The following is a 23947-nucleotide window of genomic DNA, read 5'->3' as shown; positions in this document are numbered from 1 at the left end:
AGATTATGCTTAAAACAATATACTTATTTAATATGAAAAATTATATTGCCAAGGATTAAAAACTTGCTTGAAAAAGAAGTTTAACTTTGGTGCTTAGCAAATAGTGATGATACATTTTGAGTTAATATTCATACTTTTAAATTTCTTAATTATCTTCTGCATTAAATTCTCTATCTCCAGAAGAGAATGTTTAAAATATGTACATTGGAAGTCTAAATTGTTTAATAATTTCATAATCTTAAAAGTTGAACTTTCTTTAATCATAAAAACTTCAAGGGAATGATACTGAGGAAACCTATTGCAATACCAAGTAATTGATGCCATAAAAAGCCCTTAAGGAACAACAAGGTGGAAGATTACAGGCAGTAATCTTAAGCGTCTCAGCTGACAGGTTAAATGCATAGGTCTTTTAATCAAAGAAATAAAAACTGAAGCAAAAGGAGAAGAAACTCAACTAGCAAGTTCATTCCTACCAATACATAAACTAAAGATTAATGTCACAATCCTAAAAATAAAGATGGCCTACCTTAGAGGCAATCCACTTGATAAGAACCAAGGCCAGACACCAGATCAACGTAATTCCCATTGGATCAATGAAAAGCCCGCTGCATAATCTCCTCCTTGCCCAGCGAGTAACGAGCAAGGAAGATTTGTTAGGATCTGACAATAACCAGCTGTCCTGAGGCAGAAGACAGGGGACACTGACTGCCTCGAACCTCACGCAGCTGCCTTCAAACAAGGATCACCTGACTCCTCCGAGAAAGCGCTGCCAGCCAGCCTTCCCACCGGCGCGTGGTTAATACCACAGCCCAGGGCTGAGGCTGGAGTCAGTTATGTTGGAAGAGGAAAGGGAAAACCTTCCTGAGCGCTGACCTAACAAATCTCACAACAGTAGACCAATGAGGTCTCAGGGTGGCCCCAAGCACGTGCACCCACAACCTTAATACCAGGAGAGTGCTTTCGGACAACTCTGACAAAATGTTTGGCCGTACTAAGTTTCCCCACTTCTTCCACATAGACCAGCTTCACAGGTATAACGTCCTGACATTAAAAAAACTGAATGCCTTTTATTCTGTCTTTTCAACTCTTAATACTGAATTTGTTCAACTTTTTATCTCCTTTAGAACTAGGATTGCTTTATCTAGGGGATCTCATAGATAATGTCTGTGCTATTTAACATTATAATTCGTTCATTTTGGATTTATTGGCAAAGGCCAGTATAACTGTGAATTTTCAAGCAGTTAAAAGTACATTATTTCCAAGCCCTAATTGCACTCTGGCTTCTATGATAACACTTTGGTTACATGTCTCATTCTTCTCTTGGCTGTAAGTGAGCTCTGTGATAGCAAAGTGGGCCTCTATCCATCCATCCTCACCATCTCTCATGGCAGTTGGCAGAGAAAAACCCTTTCATGAACCTTTCACACAGGTATTCAGCAAATATTCATTAAACTGCAACTACGTCCCAGGCCCTTTGCTGGATGCCAGGGATATAATCTTCGAGTAAAAACAGACATGGCTCCTGCCCTCATGAAGCTTACAGTTTAGTCTACATTAATCAAATTCTGCAAATAAATACAACATTGCGATTGTAACAAATGCAGTGGAGCTGAGATAGACCCCTCCAACAAAGCCTGGTTCTGACCTGGTTAAGAGGCAAGGGGCTTCTTCCCAGAGTCCCTGAAATGTCCCTGATCTGAACTGAGGGGGCAAGAATGTAAGGAGGACAGGAAGAATGATCCACGTGGACACGGCAATGCACAAGGGCCGCAGAGTAGACAAAACCAAGCGCAGTGAGTTGAATATACAGGGAGAGCAGAGGAGACTGGAGAGTAGGACGTGGGAGGCCCTGAGAAGGGGTTTTGTCTCCACCCTAAAAGCTAATCCCAATTTGGTTTATTTGGTTTTTTTTTGGTTTTTTTTTTTTTTTTTTTTTTTGTCTTTTTGCTATTTCTTGGGCCGCTCCCGCGGCTTATGGAGGTTGCCAGGCTAGGGGTCGAATCGGAGCTGTAGCCACCGGCCTATGCCAGAGCCACAGCAACGCAACGCTGGATCCGAGCCGCGTCTGCAACCCACACAACAGCTCACGGCAACGCCGGATCGTTAACCCACTGAGCAAGGGCAGGGACCGAACCCGCAACCTCATGGTTTCTAGTCGGATTCGTTAACCACTGTGCCACGACGGGAACTCCAGCTAATCCCAATTTGGAAGGTTCTGGTCAAGTGCAGCTCAGTGGGTAGGGCTGGGTGGAGGGGAGGAGAAAAAGTGGACGGATTGGGAGATTCTCAGGATGTGGCAGAATTACATATGTCATGGGCAGAGTTCGTGGAGAGACAAAGTCATCTGCAAGTGACCATTCCCACGTGATGGTCCTAAAATATTTCAAAACAGCCCAAAGAGTTCAAATACCAATGCTGTTTTCATTATCCAACCCTTAGTACAAAGGTTTTTTTAAAAAGTTAATTCTAGACCTGTCAAAATGAGGAATAAACTCAATTTACAGGTCAAAATCAAAACTTTCCTAAATTGAAGCTATACATAACACATGGCCCTACACTTCCCACTATACCTTATACATTTTATAGATATAGATATATATCTTCTTTCTACTGAACAAGCTATAACACTAATCCTTGCACAAATGGAGATAACTTTTTTAGTCTGTCCTGAAACTCATTGTGACACGAGACTGTCAGGATCTTGGATTACTCTCTGGGTTCCATTAAGGTTCCAGTCAGCAACCCCAAAGGATGCCCAGGAATAGTACAGAGTACCGGCGTGCAATCGCCCTATCCTCAGGAGAATCACTGGTGGTCATCTTTCATTATCTGCCGGGCCAGCCTGGTCTGCACACTCCAAATTAGCCCACCACCTCAATGCTTAGCTCAGAAATACTCTTAACTCAAGTTCCCTGCTGATGAGCTGCTCCAAAAGCTAAGTTCTGAGAAGCAAATACAGAATTGCTATTTTTTGGTATAGCACTTAAATATTTTGATAAATGTCTTTTTGGTTAATGGTGACGTCAAGAATCTGCACTTTTCATCTAAAAGAGAAGAACTGAACAAGAGGAGAAGCAAAGACTCAGAACTGAGACACAGAGGGGGAAAAAAAAGGCAGTAAGAAGGGTAGTCCTGAAAATTCTCTCATTTAAATGAACTTCTGTTGAGAATATTCCACTATCTCAAACCCTCTTGTGTGTGGAGTCAAGAGCCTGGGTTTACTTCCCAGCTGTACTGCCAGGAGCTGAGCAACCCTGGGCAAGTGACCACCTGTATGGGCTTTACTTTCCTGCCTTCACAGGAGTTAAGTAACGTCTGTAAAAGAATACTGCGCTCATAGCAGACTCTCAATAAAATTTAGCCAAGTCCGAATTAAATAATGAAGACCTGAGAATGATAATGACCTAACCGCTCCAGCTCCACCCCAACTCTATGCTTAAATAAAATCATATGGTTCACGAGGGGACCGTATGTTGTGCTTGCCCAGTGCCCTGAGAACTTTTCTCAGGCCTGGTGGGGCTAAGGTCTTGGCTTTTTGGTTTTTCACAGCAGTGAATAGGCTGGCTCCTGAAAATGGTTCCCCAGAATCCTCTTCTTACATTTCTATATGCCTGACTCTGAAATACAGAGATCATCCAGACACAGCCCCCCTAGATTAGAAAATTTCCTATTTGAATAGAACTAGCTACTGGGTTTATGGCCTCAAAGCATAGCTCCTTCATTGCTCATGACACATTATCATCATTCCAATCTTATAAAAACCTCAGGCAACACACTTTTTTCCCCTAAAATGGTATACTTAACCTCCCTTAATGGCACAAACCTAATGGCTTTAAAAATTTTCTTTATTTTGAGATATGAACTATTTACCACTAATTTATCTTGATTAATTATAAGGCTTCTCTTAATAATAAAAAATTAAAAAAACTTTCAAAAACAGAATGTGAAACTATAAGAAAAAATATAAAACTCTTTACCTTTCTGGGGCTTATAAAACTAATTTCTGAACAGTCAGGGTATTAAAAGCAAATCTCACTGCTTTAGGCGCGTGATCAATAATAGAAAGAAAAGGTACAACTTTGATCACTATGTCTCAGTGCGCAAATTTTGTCCCTGGGGCTCTCTGCCACTCACAGGACACCTGTCAACCTTGGCCTTAGCCTTTGGCTATCCATATAGAGACTCGGCATGTCCTTCTCTTGACCAAATTAGGCTAACTCATCTGCACTGACATCACTGTCTATAATTTTGGAATCCTGTTGACAGAAATAGCCTATCCCAGTTCTTTATCCAACTGTAGTGTCTGTTGGAAACTATAACCAAATTTATAATAGAAAAATGTGAATAGTACAGTGAAAACCCTCCAACTGTGCTTTTATCATTTTAAATTCCAGCCAATTTTAATACCAAATAATAAATCAGGGTGGATTTTTTTATTCCTTTTATTAAAACCCACATATTGGAGCTTATTATTTTTCAAATGCTATGAATTTCAAGATAGGAAACTGACAAAAAATTAAGCTTTGATAAGTAACAAAAATTATTTTATAACTATGGTAACATAAGACTTACCAGTTAATTACGGCCTTTGTGTCATACTGATTTAGAGTAACTGAATTAAGTTTTCTGTTATACAGTATCTCAGTATCGAATGGCAACAAATATGCGATTAGTCCTGGTATGAAGGAAGGAATTAAAACATTCTGACAGTTTACAAACATTCAAGTCTTCTGGTCTAGAAAACAACATCTATGATTAAAGTACCTTAAGAGATTTGCTTACTGAACCATAAAAATTATGCAAAAGCAGAAATGGTCACGATTTCCAGAAAGACAGACAGACACTCAGACAGACAAACCCAGCAGTGTAGATCCCACAACTATAGAGTCTGGACACAGGCTGCTAGTATATAAGACCAGGAGAATGTCATAGACACGGGAACACCTTAGCTTCAGTAGGGCTGCACATACAGTCTCTGCAGGCATCCTTAAGAACAAAAGTGAGCAATGTGAGCCCCATAGCACTGCTGGCCTGACTCCTGGCTGAGTGAACAAACATAACCAGAGACTAAATACTGGATGTTAAAATCGTGGAAGAATCCTAGAGGTAGTGAACAGAACTCCACAGGTGACGCTGTCTTGTTCTACAGCTTATTTACTGGGCTGCAGATCAGAGTAATGTATACACAGTCTGCACATAAACCACAAAGTGCAAACCTCCATGCTTAATCACTAATAACTCAAGGAGAATAAACTATGCATTTTCATATAAATAAATGCATGCATATATAAACAATGGAAATGGGATTTAAAAGTTTTCAAAAAAACAAAACAAAACAAAAAGCCAGAATGTTTAAACTCTAAGTTAATAAGAGACAATTAGGTAAAGCCAATCTGGAGTTCCTGTCATGGCTCTGTGGTTAACGAACCTGACTACCATCCATGAAGACGCAGGTTCAATCCCTGGCCGTGCTCAGTGGGTTAAGGATCTGGCATTGCTGTGAGCTGTGGTGTAGCCTCGCAGACGAGGCTCGGATCCTGGGTTGCTGTGGCTGTGGTGTAGGCCAGTGGCTACAGCTCTGATTCCACCCTTAGCCTGGGAACCTCCATATGCTGCAGGGGCGGCCCTAAAAAGACAAAAAAAAAAAAAAAAAAAAAAAAAAAGTAAAGGCAATCTTAGGAAGCAGTAAGTCAGAGAAGTATCCAAACCAAGGCTGCTCCACTATTCTCATTACAGGCCACAATCATCAGACCAAATTTAGTTCTGAATACTATACTTGAGGATGCATATACATACATAATAGTTTTAATGCAGATAAGGATAATATATAAGGAATAGTTTTATGAACTGAGATGCTTTAGGCAAAGGAATAAAAACAGGGTGTTAATCTGTTCTAAGATAAAATAAGCTAAGGAGTTTAGCTTTATGTAAACTTAGCTTACAGTAAGCTAAGTAAACTCCTTCACTTACTCTAATGAATAAGAAATTATTCTTTAGAATGTGGAGTTCCCATCGTGGCGCAGTGGTTAACGAATCCGACTAGGAACCATGAGGTTGCGGGTTCGGTCCCTGCCCTTGCTCAGTGGGTTAACGATCCGGCGTTGCCATGAGCTGTGGTGTAGGTTGCAGACGCGGCTCGGATCCCGCGTTGCTGTGGCTCTGGCGTAGGCCGGTGGCTACAGCTCCGATTGGACCCCTAGCCTGGGAACCTCCATATGCCGCGGGAGCGGCCCAAGAAATAGCAACAGTAACAACAACAACAACAACAACAAAAAGACAAAAAAAAAAAAAAAAAAAAAAAAAAAAGAAATTATTCTTTAGAATGTGAATTCTGTGAAATCATAGAAGGTGTAAGTAGGACTAATGGGCAGAAGTTTGTGGAAAATAGAATTTGACTCAGTATTACTTTCTAAGAACTTTCCACAGTCAGAACCATGGAAACCGAAATTTGCTGCATCATACTAGCCTTTATCAACCAGGTTGTGGGGGCAGGCTAGAACAAATAACCTTCGAGGTCTCTGACAACTCTAAGATTTCACAATACTATAAAAGACTCGATTAATAGTCAAAGAAGCCTGGCTAATAAAACTACTGTTATTAAAGGTTCTTCAATGGGAAATGCATTCCCTTACCACACCCCACAGACCTAGCCATACCCATTTCTTCAAAGCTACTAGAACAATAACAACAATTAGTGGTTATTGGCATTTATTTCAAAAGATAATTTTTAACAAAATTTATTGAAATATAGTTGATTTATAACATCATGTTAGTTTCAGGTGTACAGTAAACTGATTCAGTTACATACATATATATATACATACACACACCACATACAAATACACACATACTTCTTTTACATTCTCTCCCACATAGGTTATTACAAGATATTGAGTATAGTTCCCTGTGCTTTACAGCAGGTCCTTACTAGTTATTCAAAAGATAATTTAAAATTCTTTTTTTTTTTTTTTGTCTTTTTAGGGCTTCACCCATGGCATATGGAGGTTCCCAGGCTATGGGTCGAATCAGAGCTACAGCTGCCAGCCTACACCACAGCCATAGCAATGATGGATCAGAGCCTTGTCTGCGACCTACACCACAGCTCACAGCAATGCCGGGGCATTAACCCACTGAGCAAGGCCAGGGATTGAACCTGCATTCTCATGGAATTAGTCAGATTCGCCTCTGCTGAGCCACAACAGGAACTCCAAAAGATAAGATAATTTTTAAATGAGAACTACTAATAGGTAAGGAAAAAACTTCACCTCTAAAAATAATAAATGAGCAGACCACTATTTGTGGGTAAATACACAGAAAATATTATATAGCATAGATATTAAAGAAGAAAAATACTGGAGTTCCCATCATGGCTCAGTGGTTAACAAATCTGACTAGGAACCATGAGGTTGTGGATTAAATCCCTGGCCTTGCTCAGTGGGTTAAGGATCCAGTGTTGCTGTGAACTGTGGTGTAGGTCACAGACACGGCTTGGATCTGGTGTTGCTATGGCTCTGGTGCAGGCTGGCGGCAACAGCTCCGATTAGACCCCTAGCCTGGGAACCTCCATATGTCGCCACAGGAGCAGCTCAAGAAAAGTCAAAAAGACAAAAAAAAAAAAAAAAAAAAAAAAAAAAGAAAGAAAGAAAGAAAAGGAAAAATACTAATCTCTAGTGAGATTGGTCAAATTTAAAAAGGGAGACTTCTGAAAAAGGATGGCAACTGTCAATAATCCTCCCCTCTCCAAACCAATCAGAATAAAAGCACAAAAGATTTCTGAAGTGTAACTGAGGTCCAATGAGCAGTACTATTTCATCTCCACATACAGCACTGCAAAGGAGAGATGCAGATACAGGGAAAACAGTGCAAGTAGACACAGTCCTTGCCTTCACTCACACAGCTCAGATTTTTGTGGGGGTTATAGACAGTCCCAATAACAAACAGCTACAGTTACAAGCAAATATAACATGCTATGAGTATCAAATGTGACACCTAACTCAGGATTTAGTAGTATCTAGGGAGACCACTGGGGAAGAATGGCATATAATCTGACCCTTAAATGATGCACAAAGGTTTGCTTTGCAAGAAACAGGGAAAAGAGCTCTAATCAGAGAAAAGGCAGTACATAAGCAAAAGCAAACTCACAGCCGACTAAAACTCAAAACAAAGGTCAACAAATAATAGGGTAACTGGTAGTAGACCAGCAGTCCCATCATGAACAACTAAGACACTAGGCTTTCCATATGAAGCACTGCTTTCACATGTTAGTCCTGTACAGGGAGTACACGACTTTGATCCCTGACAGTAGGGGGGAAAGAAACAAACAAAGTAGGTAAGCCCTATAACTGCCCAGGTTTCTTGAAGGCAGTTACCAAACCCTGAAGCAGAGCAGAGTAACACGACAGAGCAAGCAGTCTCACAAAGTTGAGGACACAGAAACTGGAGTTCAGGTAAGTTATAGCCCTTGGACTTTGCTGAGTACCAGAGAAGAAGAGCCATGAAGATAATGGGCTCCAAAGGTCTGAAAGTGGGTCCTCTTGAGTCTTTGGCTGGATACCAAGATAGGCATGTGTAGGATGAGATTCCATGAGGCTGGGAAAATAACAACCACCAGGGAAAGAACAACTACAGGAGAGTTGGGAAACATGTGGGTGATGAGCACTCACAGAATACCTCGGCCATTCCACAGAGACCTCGGAAACGTCACAGGATAAGAGAAGGGCAAAAGCAGTCTATCAAGGCAGAAAGTTCCACTGGACAGCACTGCTCTGGACCCACACTAACAACGCTTACAATACGTCTAAAAGAATCAGGCAGATCCACAAGTAACTAAACTGCCTGCCAGATCAAAACTCAACACTCCTTTAAAGACAACAAATGAAAAAATTAGAATAAACAAGAAAATGTGACCTCAAACTGGGGCGTGGGGGAGTCATTAAAAACACACCCAGAAATGAACAAGATGATGAAATTAGTAAGATTTAAAGGAAAACATGTACACCATGAAAAAAGAATTGAAACTTAAAAAAAAAAAGGATCACCTATAGCTGAAAAATACATCTAAAATAAAAATTCATAGTTGAGCCTAATGGCACTCTAAACACTACAGAAGAAATCAATGGAAATTATCTAAACATTTTCTAAATTAAATGACAACTATTAATCCAGATGTCAAAGAAGCTCAATGAACCCCAAATTAGGAGAAACACACCAAACTACATCACAATAAAATTGCTAAAAATGAAATTATACCAAAACCAGGCAAAGACATTACAAAAGGAAATCATAAATCAAAGACATAATGAGAAACACATAGATCCAAAGATCTATGAGAAGATATTGGTAAATCAAATCCAACAACATACAAAAAGGAAATACATTATCACTAAGTGGAGATTATCCCAGGAATCCAAAATTGGTTTATTGTTCAAAAAAGCAATAAGTATAATTCAACATATTAGTAGAATTTAAAAAATCATATAATCATTTCAATTGATAAAGAAAAAGCATTTAACAAAATTCAATACTCATTTGTGTTAAACTTTTCATACTAAACTAGAAATAGATGGAAACTTCCTCATCTGATAAGAGACATCTATGAAAAAATCTACAGCCATCATCATCATCATACTTACAAACAGAAAACTAAATGTTTTTGCCCTAAGATCATGAAAAACAACAACTATGACAAAGGTGTTCCCTTGTGGTGCAGGATGTTAGGATCTGGCATTGTCACTGCTATGGATCAGGTTCAATCCCTGGCCCAGGAACTTCCATATGCCATAGGTCAGCCAAAAAAGAAAAAGAAAAAGGATGCCTGCTCTACAACTTCAACATGGTATTTACAGTAAGACCCAATGCATTAGGGCAAGAAAAAGAAACTTAGGGCATACAAATCCGAAAGAAAGAATAAAAACTGTCTTTTATTTGCAGACAATATAATTATCCTTATAGAAAATCCTAAAGACTCTACAAAAGAACTACTGGAAAAATAAAATATAGCAACATCATAGGACACAAATTTGATACACAAAAAAATCAATTTTATTTCTACGTATCAATGAAAAACAATTAAAATTAAAATATTTAAAAACACTATTTTCAATGCAACACTGTAAATCAACTATACCCCAATAAAATTTTTTTAAAAATACTATTTCCAATAGCATCCACAAACAGGAAATATTCAGAGACAAGTTTTGTTTTGTTTTGTTTTTTGTCTTTTTAGGGCTGCACCCACTGAATATGGAAGTTCCCAAGCTAGGGGTCCAACTGGAGGTGTGGCTACCAGCCTACACCATAGCCACAGCAACTCGGGATCCAAGCTGCGTCTGCGACCTACACCATAGCTCATGGCAACACTGGATCCTTAACCCACTGAGCAAGGTCAGGGATCTAACCCAAGTTCTCATGGATACTAGTCAGGCTAATTACCCCCCTGAGCCACAAAGGGAACTCCTCAGAGACAAATTTAATAGTATATGAACAAGACCTGTATATTGAAATTATAACATTTCTTTTACGATGTATCTTTGTTCAAACAAAAGGGTATATATGGTGTTCACAAACTGTGAAAACAGTGTAAGAACTGTATAAAATATTTTTAGGAGAAATTAAAGGCCTAAATCAATGGAGAGATATACAATGGATGGAGAGATATACAAGACTGAACTGTGTTTTCCTGGAAAGATCTGTCAAGGTCATAACCCCCAGTACCTGTGAATGCAACTTGATTTGTAAATAGGTTCCGTGTAGATGTAACCAAATTAAGACAGAATACTGGGTTAGAGTGGGCTCTAAATCCAGCATGACTCATGTTCTTATAAGAAGAGAGAAATATGGACACACACCACCACGCAAGGGAGATAGTCATGTGAAGATGGAAGGAGAAGCTGGAGTAAAGCATCTAATGCACCTACAAGCCAAGGAATGCCAAGGAGGGCTGGCAACCAGAGACAAAGGAGGATTCCTTCCCGAGGGCCTTCAGAGAGCATGGTCCTGCCAACACTGCGATTTCTGATTTCGAGTTTTTAGAACCGTGAGACTAAATTTCTGTTACTTTAAACCACCCAGTTTGTAATATTCTGTTTTGGAAGCCACAGGAAATGAATACACACATTTATAAACTCAATATTGTTTTCAATTTTCCTCAAGTTAAGTCCAATACAATCCCAATTAAAATTACAGAGTGCTTTAAAAAAAGAAATTGACAAGCAAATTCTAAAATGTACATAGAAATACATCTATAGAATAGCCAAAAATTTTTTGGAAAAAAGAAAAAAAGATTGGAGGATGTGCACTACCTGCTTTCAGGACTTACTTTAAAGCCACAGTAAACCAGACAGTGTGGTCTTATGTTAGGACAGATGTAGAGCATCAGAACTGAACAGAGAATCCAGAACAGGCCCACACTTACGGTCAATCCGTATTTGACAAAGGTGCCAAAGTAATTCAAGGTAAAGTGTAATCAACAAATGGCACTGGAAAAACTATATAAATTTATGAAGAAAGAAAAATCTCAGAGTTCCCATTGAGGCTCAGCAGATTAAGAACCCGACACAGTATTGGTGGGTACGTGGGTTCAATACCTAGCCTTGCTCAGTGGATTAAGGATCCAGCATTGCCATAAACTACAATGTAGGTCACAGGTAAGGCTTGGATCCGGCGTTGCTGTGGCTGTGGCACTGGCCGGCAGCTGCAGCTCTGATTCAACTCCTGGCCTGGAAGCTTCTATATGCTGCAGGTGCAACTGTAAAAAAAAAATTAAGAAAAAGAAAAAAAACGCAAAATATAATTTCATGCTATACAAAAAATTAATATAGATCATTATATCTAAATGCAAAGGTGAAAATAATAAAATTTCTAGGAAAAAGTATGAGAATATATTCATGATTTTGGATTAAGTAGACTTCTAGATACAAAAACACTAATCATAAAGGAAAAAATGTTAATTATACTTAATTATAGTTAAAACTTCCTTTCAAGGACAGCGTTAAGATACGAAAGAGCAAACCACAGACTCAAATATTTGCAATACAAAAATCTGACAAAGGACTTGATCCAGAATATATTATACTTATATTAAAAACTCATAACCTAATGACAAATAATTCAATTTAAAATAGGCTAGAGGGAAGAGGGATAAATTAGGACTTTTGGATTAACATATAAACACTACTATATATAAAATAGGTAAATAACAAGGACCTACTAAATAGCACAGAGAACTTTACTCAATATTCTATAATAACCCACATGGGAAAAGAATCTGAAAAATGGATATATATGTGAATGTATAACTGATTCACTTTGCTGTACACCTAAAACGAACACAACATGTATAGAAACTATATTCCAATAAAGTTTTTAATAAAATATAGGCTAAAGACTTGAACAGACAAGTCACAATAGAAGATTGATACATAGCTAAAACACACATCAAAAGATGCTCAACGTTATTAATTATCAGGGGAGTGAAAATTAAAACCACAAGATACCACTATACACTGAAGAATGTCTAAAACGAAAGACTGACAATATCTAGTGTTGGGACATGGAGCAATGAGAGCTCTCTGTAAATGAAACACATGTGCCCCAAAATGACCTGAACATGAATGTTCATAGCCTTACTCATAACACAGGCCTATCTCAGAGATACTGTGTTCAGTTCTAAACCACTGCAATAAAGCAAATGTCACAATAAAGTGGGTCACAATTTTTTTGGTTTCCCAGTGCATATAAAAGTTATGTTTACACTATACTGTGGCCTATTAAGTATGCAATAGCATTATGTCCAAAAAAAGTACATATCTCAAAGTAAAAATACTGCATTGCCCCCAAAATGATAACTATCATCTGTCAACACAGGGTTGCCACAAACCTTCAATTTATGAAAAACACCATATCTGCAAAATGCAATAATATGAGTCAAAGCCAGTAACAGCCAGCATCCAACAACTAATAAATGTCTAAATAAACTGTGGTACCACCATACGATGGAATACTGCTCAGTAATAAAATGAAACAAACTAGTGATACCTGCAACGACATGGATTAAACCCCCAAAACACTGTGCTAACTGGAAAAAAAAAATCAGGAAGAAAGACTATATTTTGTACAATTCCATGTATATGAAGTTCGAGAACAAGTGAATCAAGAGTGGCTGTCTGGGGGACTTCTGGGGGTGACTGAAAGGCACAGCATCCTGTTAGGATGTTAGCTGCATGGCTCTACACATTTGTTGAGACTCATCAAACGGTTTAAATTATACCTCAGTAAAGTTTAATTTCAAAAAGAGGAGCACTTTTGGAGGGATTAAGATGGCAGAATAGAAGGACTGGAGCTCAACTTCTCTCCTAAAAACAACAAAATTCACAACTAAAGACTGAGCACACTTCAACAAAATGGACTGGAAACCTTAAAAAAGATACCCTACTCCAGAAGAAAAAAAGGAGGCCACATCAAGAGGTAGGAGGGGCGATTTCGTGATATAAACAACCCCACACCTCCTGGGTGGGAAGCTTCACAGACTGGAAACTAACTGGTTCACAGAGACTCACCTACAGGAGTGAGAGTTCTGAGCCACACATCAAACTCTCACGTGTGGGGATCTGGCACAGGGAGAAAGAGCCCCAGAGCATCTAGCATTGAAGGCTAGAGGGGCTTCTATGCAAGAGCTCCATGGGACTGGGGGAAACGGAGGCCCCATTCTTAAAAGGCGCACACAGACTTTCACGTGCACCGAGTCCCAGGGCAAAGCAAAGTCTCCAAGGGAATCTGGGTCAAACCTGACCACAGTTCTTGGAGGACATCCTGGGAAAACAGGGGTGAATGTGGCTTGTTGTGAGGGAAGGACATTGAAAGCAAAGCCCTCGGGAATATTCAGCAGCAGTGCCTTTCTCTGGAGGTGGCCATTTTGGGAAAATCTGGCCCCACCCGTCAGCAGCCACTGAGAAGCCCCAGGGCAAACAACAACCCAGGTGGGATCACAGTCCCACCCCTCAGTAAACAGGCTACCTAAAGACCCCTCAGGCACACAGCTGCCTCTAATCCCATCCAGAGACTAAGCCCCACCCACCAGAGGGATTAGAATCGGCTCCTCCTACCAGGGGGCAGGCATCAGCCCCTCCCATCAGGAAGCCTACACCAAGCCCCCATACTGACTTCAGCCACAGGGGGCAGACATCAGAAGAGAGGCTACAACTCTATTACCTGTAAGAAGGTCACCACACCAAAAACCTATAAAAATGAAAAGACAGAGAACTATAACTCAGACAAGGGAGAAAGAAAAAACCCCAGAAAAACAGCTAAGCCATGAGGAGATTCTCAGCCTCCAGGAGAAAGACTTTAGACTGTTGATGCTGAAGAAGATGCAAGACATTGGGAATAAACTGGAGGCAAAGATGGATAACTTACAGGAAACACTGACCAAAGAGATACAAGATATAAAACTTAAACAAGAAGAGATGCAAAATACAATAACGGAAATAAAAAATTCACTAGAAGCAGCTAACAGCAGAATACAGGAGGCAGAAGAACAAATAAGTGAGGTGGAGGACAGGTTAGTGGAAATTACGGATGCAGAACAGAAAAGAGAAAAAAGATTGAAAACAAATGAAGAGAGTATCAGAGAACTCTGGGACAATGTGAAACGCACCAAAATCCGTATTATAGGGGTGCCAGAAGGAGAAGAGAGAGAGAAGGAGACAGAAAAAATATTCCAAGAGATAATAGCCGAAAACTTCCCTAACATGGGGAAGGAATCACTCACTCAAATCCAGGAAGCACGAGTACCATACAAAATAAACCCAAGGAGGAACACCCCAAGACACATACTAATCAAACTGACCAAAATTAAAGACAAAGAGAAAATCTTGAAAGCAACTAGGGAAAAGAAACAAATAATATACAAGGGAACCCCCATAAGGCTATCGGCAGATTTTTCAACAGAAACTCTGCAGGCCAGAAGGAGTGGCATGATATACTCAACGTGATGAAAGGAAAAAACCTCCAACCAAGAATACGCTACCCAGCAAGGCTCTCGTTCAGATTTGAAGGAGAAAGCAAAACCTTCTCAGATAAGCAAAAGCTGAGAGAATTCAGCAACACTAAACCAGCCTTAGAACAAATATCAAAAAGAGGAGCAAAATCTATCCCCTCACCAAGGAAGTTTAATGCAGGTGACAGTGTAAAGTGAAGTTGGGAGTGGTAAGTGCAGAGACTAGAGAATTAATCAAGGCTGTCAACAGTACTGAGAGGTCTGGACTGTGCACAGAGGACAAAAGGAAACCACTGAAAGCTTTTATTTAGGAGAGTGATCATAAATTATATTCTGGGAAAAACACTTGGGTGCTAGTGTGTGAAATGGATGACTACAGAGGAAGACTTCAGGAGATCGGTAAGGACGTTGCTGCCTTAATCCAGAATGGGATGGTGGCCTAGATCAGGGGAGCCATCATGGGAACAGAGAGAAAAGTGACAGGATTCAAGAGTCTGATTTGCTCTGTTTCACAAGAGGGCTCAGTGGAAATGGCCATTCAGTGGTGGCTCATGGTGGGCTAAAGAAGGGATTTCAGTGGTGGCTCATGGTGGGCTAGAGAAGGCATTTGGAGTAATTTCTCAAGGTCATGTGCTGGGTTAAGATTACTCAAGGAGAGAAGAGAAGATGGCTAAAACCCAAATCTTTAGGCTCACAAACAGGAAGGGGGAGTTCCTGTTGTGGCTCAGCAGAAACAAATCAGACTAGCATCCAAGAGTATTCAAGTTTGTTTCCTGGCTTTGTTCAATGGGTTAAGGATCCAGTGTTGCTGTGAGCTGTGGTGTAGGTTGCAGACATGGCTCGGATCCTGTGTTGCTGTGGCTGTGGTGTAGGCCATCAGCTGAGCTTTTGATTCAACCCCTAGCCTGGGAACCTCCATGTGCGGCAAATGAGGCCCCAAAAAGATAAAGAAGGAAGGAAGGAAGGAAGGAAAGAAAGAAAGAACGAACGGATGAAAGAGGAAGAAAGATTATAACAAAAACAAAAACAAAACTAGGAAGGGACTGGGAGGGCAAAAGACCAAAACCTCACAAATGGTAACTATTCAAACTAAACAGCATACCCTCATGCTATTTTTTCTATAAATACAGATAACGTTCCCTCTTATACCTCGGTAATGTTAAAGCCAGTTAGACACAGCTTTAAATATAATACAAAAAGCGAGTTACAAGAAATCTCAATAAAACACTCAACAAATCTCATACAGAATCTCCTCATAAGGCTTATAGCTTCTTCCAGACCTAGGCTAGAGAAGGAACTTTCAGTTCAGCCTCTTCCTCCAATCTGGGCTCCTTTAGTTCCTTTATAAAATGAAAGCAAGATATGGCAGATAACAGTAAAATTTCTTCTGTCCAGTTCTGTAACAGACACCAATTTGGAAGAAGTCAAGAATAAATTGTAGCTAAGACAAAACCTGTGTTCCTATTTCTATTATTATTTTTTAATTTAATGATTTTTATCTTTTTCCATTATAGCTGGTTTACAGTGTCTATTTATTATTATTATTACTTACTCAGTGGCAGTAATGAATCAGTTTAAAAAAAGTCACTGAGATCACTTCCATTTCCAACAGCAGACTAGTTTAGAGAGTGGACTCTACCACTGAAAACAACTGAAAATGCTGGAAAATATAAAAAATATCTAATGAAATGAATCCATGAGCTGGTAGTAAAATAAGGAATACTAAGGCGAAAACTAAGTAAAGGCAGGAAAGCACAAAGGTAAGCAGAGTACTTCAGCTGGCTCTCACTTCAAGGTCAAAGTAAGGGGGTACCTGACCTCTGGGTTTTTCACAACCTCCTGGGTATATCAACCCCAAAAGCCCAAGGCCCAGGGTCTGGCCAAAGTGCAGAGAATCTCCCAGTAACTATTGCTCATGGAATACAATGAGCAATAATAATTACACTCTATATTAATTTAAAAAAATAGCTTGAATCAAATTATACGCAATTTGACAACCATCAACTAGGAGAATATGATACAAATTTATGCAGGCTAGCAAAAAGATTGGTATCTTTCAGATTTGCTACCAGTTTGATGAACTTAATTACAAAGGCAATTAAGACTAATTAACCCTACCTTAAGGAGCTCGAACTAGAACAATGCATAAAAAAGCAATTTGATTTGGTTCAGAAAAAAGAACTACTTTCTCTTAAATTAATACCATTTGTTTACATTTAATAAAATGAAGAGAACATGAAGACTTCTTCACTGAGCATATGTAATTATAATGTTTTGTTTAAAATAGAATAGGCAAAGAATTAAAAGGGCAAAAATAACTTTTTACATTGAAGTTCATGGTACTTCTTGTTCAAAAGAAATGCTTTTATAACTATCACGCCACAAAAAAATTTAAAACTTAATTTATATATATCATCTAACATCAACTAAACTCTCTTACGAAAAAGAACTTTTCTTCATAGAGATGGAAAGTAGAACAGTTTCCCAGGGCCTGGGAAAGAAGGGATTAACAATTACTATCTAACAGGCACACTGTTTCTGTGCAGCCAGATGAGAAAAGCTGGGCAAAGGGAAAGTGGTGATGGTTACACAACACTGTGGATGCACTTGGCACATGGAATTGTACATCTAAAAATGGTTAAAATAAAGTTTATGTTAGGTGTATTTTAGTACAATAAAAAAATAGGAAAAATATTTTCATCCAGTTTTTCTCAAAGACTGGAATTCTCTTAAGTTTGAAATTCATGCCAACAAATATCTTCTTAAAACTGGACTGGGAGGCAACTTTGGGTCATGTGATCATGGGTTCAAATCTGAGTGAGGTCCAGCCTTCCTAACCATGGACTCTTGGTACAAGTCACATTCTATAAGGCTCCTTTTCCTCCAGCTGGACAAAGGGAAAGTACTTGGATATAAACAGACAGATGCATAAAGATAATCCCAGAATGTCACCAAGGTGCTCCTACCCAATTCTCCTACACAATCTAGGCAAAAAGTCATTAACTAAAATTTATAAGCCTTTAAAAATCATTTAATAACCCCTAGCCAGTGCTTTAATTACATATGCAGTCATATCAAAAACAATTCAAACTGTCTGTAAAATGGTTTTCCCCTCTCTATAGAGCAGACATTAGTCAACCTAGCTCCTATTCTAAGTTACAATATGAGACAGTCATGGAATTAAAAAAAAAACAAAAACCTCATTACATTACTATTTTTCTGTTTGTTTGTTTTGCTTTTTAGGGCCACACCTGAGGCATATGGAGGCCCCCAGGCTAGGGTTGAACTGGAGCTGCAGCCACAAGCCTACACCTCAGCCACAGCAGTGCAGGATCTGAGCCATGTCTGCAACCTACACCACAGCTCAGGGCAAGGCCGAATCCTTAACCCACTGAGCAAGGCCAAGGATCGAACCCAAAACCTCTTGGTTCCTAGTCGGATTCATTTCCACTGCGCCACAATGGGAACTCTTACTTTTTTTTAACTCATAGTAAAAGTTTGACTAAAATGCTCCCCTTTTCGAATTTTTGTCAGTTACTACCCAATGATAACAGTCCATTTTCAGTCCGCGGCATCAATAATGGGTAGGCATTTCAGTCAGAAATTCGCCCAAGTTGTTCAGAAACTAAACAACAATATTACTCCTCCAGGAAATCAGACACGGCAGGCTATGGGGGTTGTTTAATATTCCTAAGTGTCAACCCAGATATGGGTTATTCTTCTGATATCTTGCACTGTGTATTTTTATATGTTTTGACAGCTTTAAAAACCTTTCTGACTGAGGAAACGTGCCCCTCCCTGGGCTAGCCAACTCTCAAGGGCAACAAAGGCCCAGCCAGAAGCGTGGCTTTGATTAAACAAGATAACCAACCCAGAGCCAGACATCTATCACACCTCAGCACCTCAAAACGCCTAACCATCCCAGGGTCAGGTACCAGGCAACTAGGACCACCCCTACAGCCCAAAGCTGCCAAAATCATTCATATTAACCAGTCCCAAACTCCACTCTGCCCTGTCTTGCTTTTCTCTGGGAAACCCCAATAAAGGCCACAATAAAGGTCCTGTTGTGGCTCAGCAGCAATGAATCCAACTAGTATCCATGAGGATGCAGGTTTGATCCCTGGCCTTGCTCAGTGGGTTAAACATCTGGCATTGCCATGAGCTCTGGTGTAGGTCACAGATGCGGCTCAGATCCAGCTGTGGCTGTGGCACAGGCCAGAGCTGCAGCTCCAATGTGACCCTTAGCCTGGGAACTTCCATATGCCACAGATGCAGCCCTAAAAAGCAAAAAAAAAAAAAAAAAAAAAAAAAAAAAACCCAAAACAAAACAGGCCACAGCCCTACTCTTCCCTCGGTCCATCTTCCGCCTTCTGACCACCCTGGTGTTCTCCCATCTGCCCTGTGCCTTATACCAGGCCTCCTGTCTCTGGGCCTATGAGGACAATAGACTTCGTTTCTCCATTTCTCTGTGAGCTTCCCCCAACCCCGCACCCCCATCTCCTCTTGCAACTGACCTATCTCATAAAAAAACCACAAAATATATCCATTGATTGAGAAAATACAAAATAATGTGACATTGTGAGTTCAGCAGTTACATTTAAATGAATTTTAATCTCAGCATCTCCTTATAACTAAAAAATATATATATATACACACACACATATATATATATATACATAATTATTTTTAAAGTTTACTATTTCAAATACCTGTGGATTCACAAATCCCTTGCCAAAATCTCAGCTTATCCTGAGACTCTGCCATTATCAATTAGGAACTACTCGTCAGAGGATGGTAAGGGCAGGTGTATGGGTATGCCTGCCTCTCCCCGCCCTTCCCACCCCAAACGCATACTCCCGAAAAAGACAGGCCGCATTCAGTGCACCAACATATCACTTAAAAAATTGCTAAAACTGAAGGAGAAAAGCTGAGATGAGAAAAACTGATATGATAAGAAAACCCTGTATGGTCAAGGTTAAGAGAGGGACACTGCAAAAGGCACAAAATATTTAACCCTCTCTGCAAGTTGCATACCCTACAGCAGGATATTTTTTATTACCAAGAAGATAGAGAAAACCAATTAATATCTGTCTTTTATGGCACAAATTTAACCTTACTATCCCATTTTCAACCTATACATACCCTAATTCCAACCAAATAATTTGCTTGCAATTTTCTAAACAGAGCCTGGACACTGCCACTGCCACACCTGCACCCAACTTATTTCTCCATCTGGAATAATCTCCCTTCCATTTGGGAAAGTCATGGCAGTTTTAACACCTGCAACATGTAAGCTATATAAAGAGAAAAATGAAAATCAGTCATTTTGGCTATCCAAATGGCTTATTTCATGGTTTACTGTGGAAGCTAAAAAAACTAAAATAGGTAATTTGATTACAGCTGAATGACTTATTATATGAACAATTAAGAGCCAATTACATAAAGTACAGGCAATCTACAACTGATGAATAAGATACATTTAAAGAGCTGCTTCTTCTGAATCTTGAATACAAACTGGTACTATACAGATGCTTTGCTAATTTGGGGTAATGTTTCAAGAACAAGGGATTTAAAAATTATGACTTCTGTTCACTGAAAAATTTCTAAAGTGTCGGGCAGAAAATAATTTTCAATTAGACAAGTAAATATTTTATTGAAAGGCAGTTATCACCCTCTCTCTATGTATGAATTTAATTACTGGGAGTTCCCATCATGACTCAGTAGTTAGCGAACCTGACTAACATCCATAAGGACACCAGTTTGATGCTTGGCCTCGCTCAGCAGGTTAAGGATCTGGCATTGCCATCAGCGGTGGTGTAGGCCACAGATTAGGCTCCAATCTGGCATTGCTGTGGCTGTGGTGTAGGCCAGCAGCTACAGTTCCAATCGGACCCCTAGCCTGGGAACCTCCATATGCTGTGGGTGTGGCCCTAAAAGACAAAAAGACCAAAAATAAATAAATAAATAAATAAATGTAGTTACTTATTGTATTATTATTCTTTACAACTTATACAAGTTTTTCTTACGTTACTGTTTGAGTGTAAATTGATATAAACTTTTTGAAGGGTAATTTGGCAATGTTTATCAAAAGGCTTAAACTATACCTAATATTTTAAGTAATATCACTTCTAGGAAATAATCTGAAAGAAATTACCATAATGGACTGATAGATTATTAAAATGAAATGCAGAGTACCTTAGAGTCATTTAAAGTGCTGTTATTAGACATAAATGTTCTTTCTTCAAAAAGATTATAATTTAATTTTTGGATACTTTTTTTTTAAGACCACACTCCTAGCATATGGTAGATCCCCCATCAGGGGGTTGAATCGGAGGTGCAGCTGCGACCTGAGCCACAGTTGTGGCAACACCAGATTCAACATGCACCTCCAGAGCTACCCGAGCCTTTACAGTCAGATTCTTAACCCATGGCACCACAGCAGGAATGCCACTGGATACTTGCAACTGTTCCAAATTTGTAGGAAAAACAATGCACATATTCCATATGTAAATATACAGAGACAAAGTAGATTACTAGTTGCAGGGGCTAGGGGAATGAAAAATGATTGCTGATGGGTAGAATTTCTTTTTTAGGTGATGAAAAGTATTCTGAAATTAGATAGCAGTGAAGGCAATGCAATACTGCACAGCTTTGTGAATATACTAAAAAACCACAATGTCCATTTTAAAAGGATGAATTTTATGGTATGAGTCATTTCTCAAAAAATGCACATATTCAAACATTTAAAATTTTTAACTCTTTGGGGGACTCCTACCGAAATATTATTATATGCTGCCTCGAGAATCATATTTTTACCATCCCCTGGCATCTCTGTATACATAGCTGACTGCTTTATACATGTGTTATTGATTGGCAAAGTCTTGGCTCTGAACTAACTTTCTCTTTTTTCAGCTGCACCTTTGCCTGGTTCCTCACACAACTAGGCTCTACCAAAACAACTATGCTCCATGAACAAAGGCAAACCAAAGCTCAGACCCATCTGTTCAACATGTATTGTAATTAAAAGAAAGCAGGTTTATGAACATGTAAGAACACATTGGGGTTGTATATTATATTGCATATTGTTGTATATTACAATTTTAATGCTTAGTACAACTTTGACTTTATGACAAGATGGACAGAATTTTAGAAACTATTGCTTCTACATTGAAACAAACGTTTCCAATTTTTTTCCTTCAAACTTCTGGATCATTTAACATATTCTGAAACTGCAAGGGAAACTTTAAATGAAAATTTTTTACAGCTTTCTTGAGATACAGTTCGCAAATTATATAATTTCCCCATTTTAATACACAATACAATGGTTTTTACTATAGTCACAGCTATGTGCAGCCATCACCACTGTGGGGTTTTGTTTTGTTTTTCTTTTCTAGGGTTTCACCCGCAGCATATGGAGGTTCCCATGCTAGGGGTCGAATTGGAGCTGCAGCTACCTGCCTACACCAGAGCCACAGCAACGCAGGATCCGAGCCGCATCTGTGACCTACACCACAGCTCACGGCAACACTGGATCCTTAACCCACTGAGCAAGGTCAGGGATTGAACCCACAACCTCATGGTTCCTAGTCGGATTCGATAACCACTGAGCCACGAAGGGAACCCCACCACTGTTAATTCAATAATATTTTCATCACCCCAAAGGAAATCCCATACCTGTAAGCAGTTAGTTCTCATTTTCTCTCCCCCCACCTAAACCATCTACCTTCTTCTATCCTTGTGGAAATACATTTTCTGGATATTTTATATATATGGAGTCATAACCAATGTGATCTCTTGCATCTGGCTTGTTTTACTTAGCATGTTTTCAAGGTTCATTCAAGTTACAGCATGTATCAGAAATTCATTCCTTTTTATTTGCGTCTGGCTTGTTTTACTTAGCATGTTTTCAAGGTTCATTCAAGTTACAGCATGTATCAGAAATTCATTCCTTTTTATTAGTGAATAATATTCCATTAAGATACTTCCTGTGTACCTATTTATCGGCTGATGACTATTTAGGCTGTTTCTACCTTTTGGCAATTTAATAATACTGTTATAAACATTTATGCATAAATATTTGCGTGGCCCTATGTTTTCCTTTTTTTTTTTTCCTTTTCTTTTTTTTTTTCTTAAATGTCTGCTTGTGCAGCATATGGAAGTTCCCAGGCTAGGGACTGAATCACAGCTGCAACTGCTGACCTATGCCACAGCCATAGCATCACGGATCCAAGCCACATCTGCGACCTACGCCGTGGCTTGTGGTAACACTGGATCCTTAAACCACTGATTGAGGCCAGGGATAGAACCCACATCCTCACGGACACCATATTGGGTTCTTAACTCACTGAACTACAACAAGAACTCCCAGTTTTCCTTTTTCTTAGGTATACACTTAGAAGTGGAATTGCTGGGTCATGTGGAGTGTTTTGAGGAACTGCCAAACTGTTCTCCAAAGTGGCTTCACCATTTCACATTCCTATCAGCAGTGTACAAGAGTTCTGATCTCTCCATGTCCTTGCTAAGACTTCTGATTGTCTTGATTTAAAAAATTTTTATTTAATTATTTTTTGGTCACACCCATGGCATACAAAAGTTCCCAGGCCAAGGACTGAACCCAAGTCAGAGCAAGGACCCAAGCCACAGTAGTAACAATGCCAGATCCTTAACCACTAGGATACCAGAGAACTAGATTTTTTTTTTTTAATTCTAGTCATCTCTCATTGTGGTTTTGATTTGCATTTCCCTAATGGGAAAGATGTTGGAGCATCTTTTCATGTGTTTACTAGCCATCCTGTATCTTTTCTGGAAAAATGACTATTCTGAGCCTTGAGCCATTTTTTAATTGGGTTCTTCTGCATTATTGAGTTGTATGAGTTCCTTGCATATTCTAGATATGACTCCCTTATTGATACATGATTTGCAATTATTTTCTCCTATTATGTGGGCTGTCTT

General features: G+C 39.3%; 1 protein-coding gene across 2 annotated transcripts in view; it reads right to left on the bottom strand.

The window, feature by feature from the left end:
- The window catches only part of PDE7A (phosphodiesterase 7A), a 118674-nt gene that overhangs the window by 56150 nt on the left and 38577 nt on the right, over positions 1–23947 (bottom strand). Inside the window, exon 1 of one of the 2 annotated variants that reach the window (XM_021089290.1) lies at positions 527–5482. The exons of the other annotated variant lie outside the window; for it this stretch is intronic. Coding sequence (XP_020944949.1) covers positions 527–586 — 60 coding nt within the window. The 5' untranslated portion in view covers positions 587–5482. Of the gene's footprint in view, positions 1–526; positions 5483–23947 lie in introns of those variants that run through there. 2 annotated transcript variants of the gene reach the window in all.

The sequence above is a fragment of the Sus scrofa genome, chromosome 4 (genome assembly GCF_000003025.6).
Source record: "Sus scrofa isolate TJ Tabasco breed Duroc chromosome 4, Sscrofa11.1, whole genome shotgun sequence".
Taxonomy (NCBI): domain Eukaryota; kingdom Metazoa; phylum Chordata; class Mammalia; order Artiodactyla; family Suidae; genus Sus; species Sus scrofa.
This window is presented reverse-complemented; position numbering and strand designations above follow the sequence as displayed.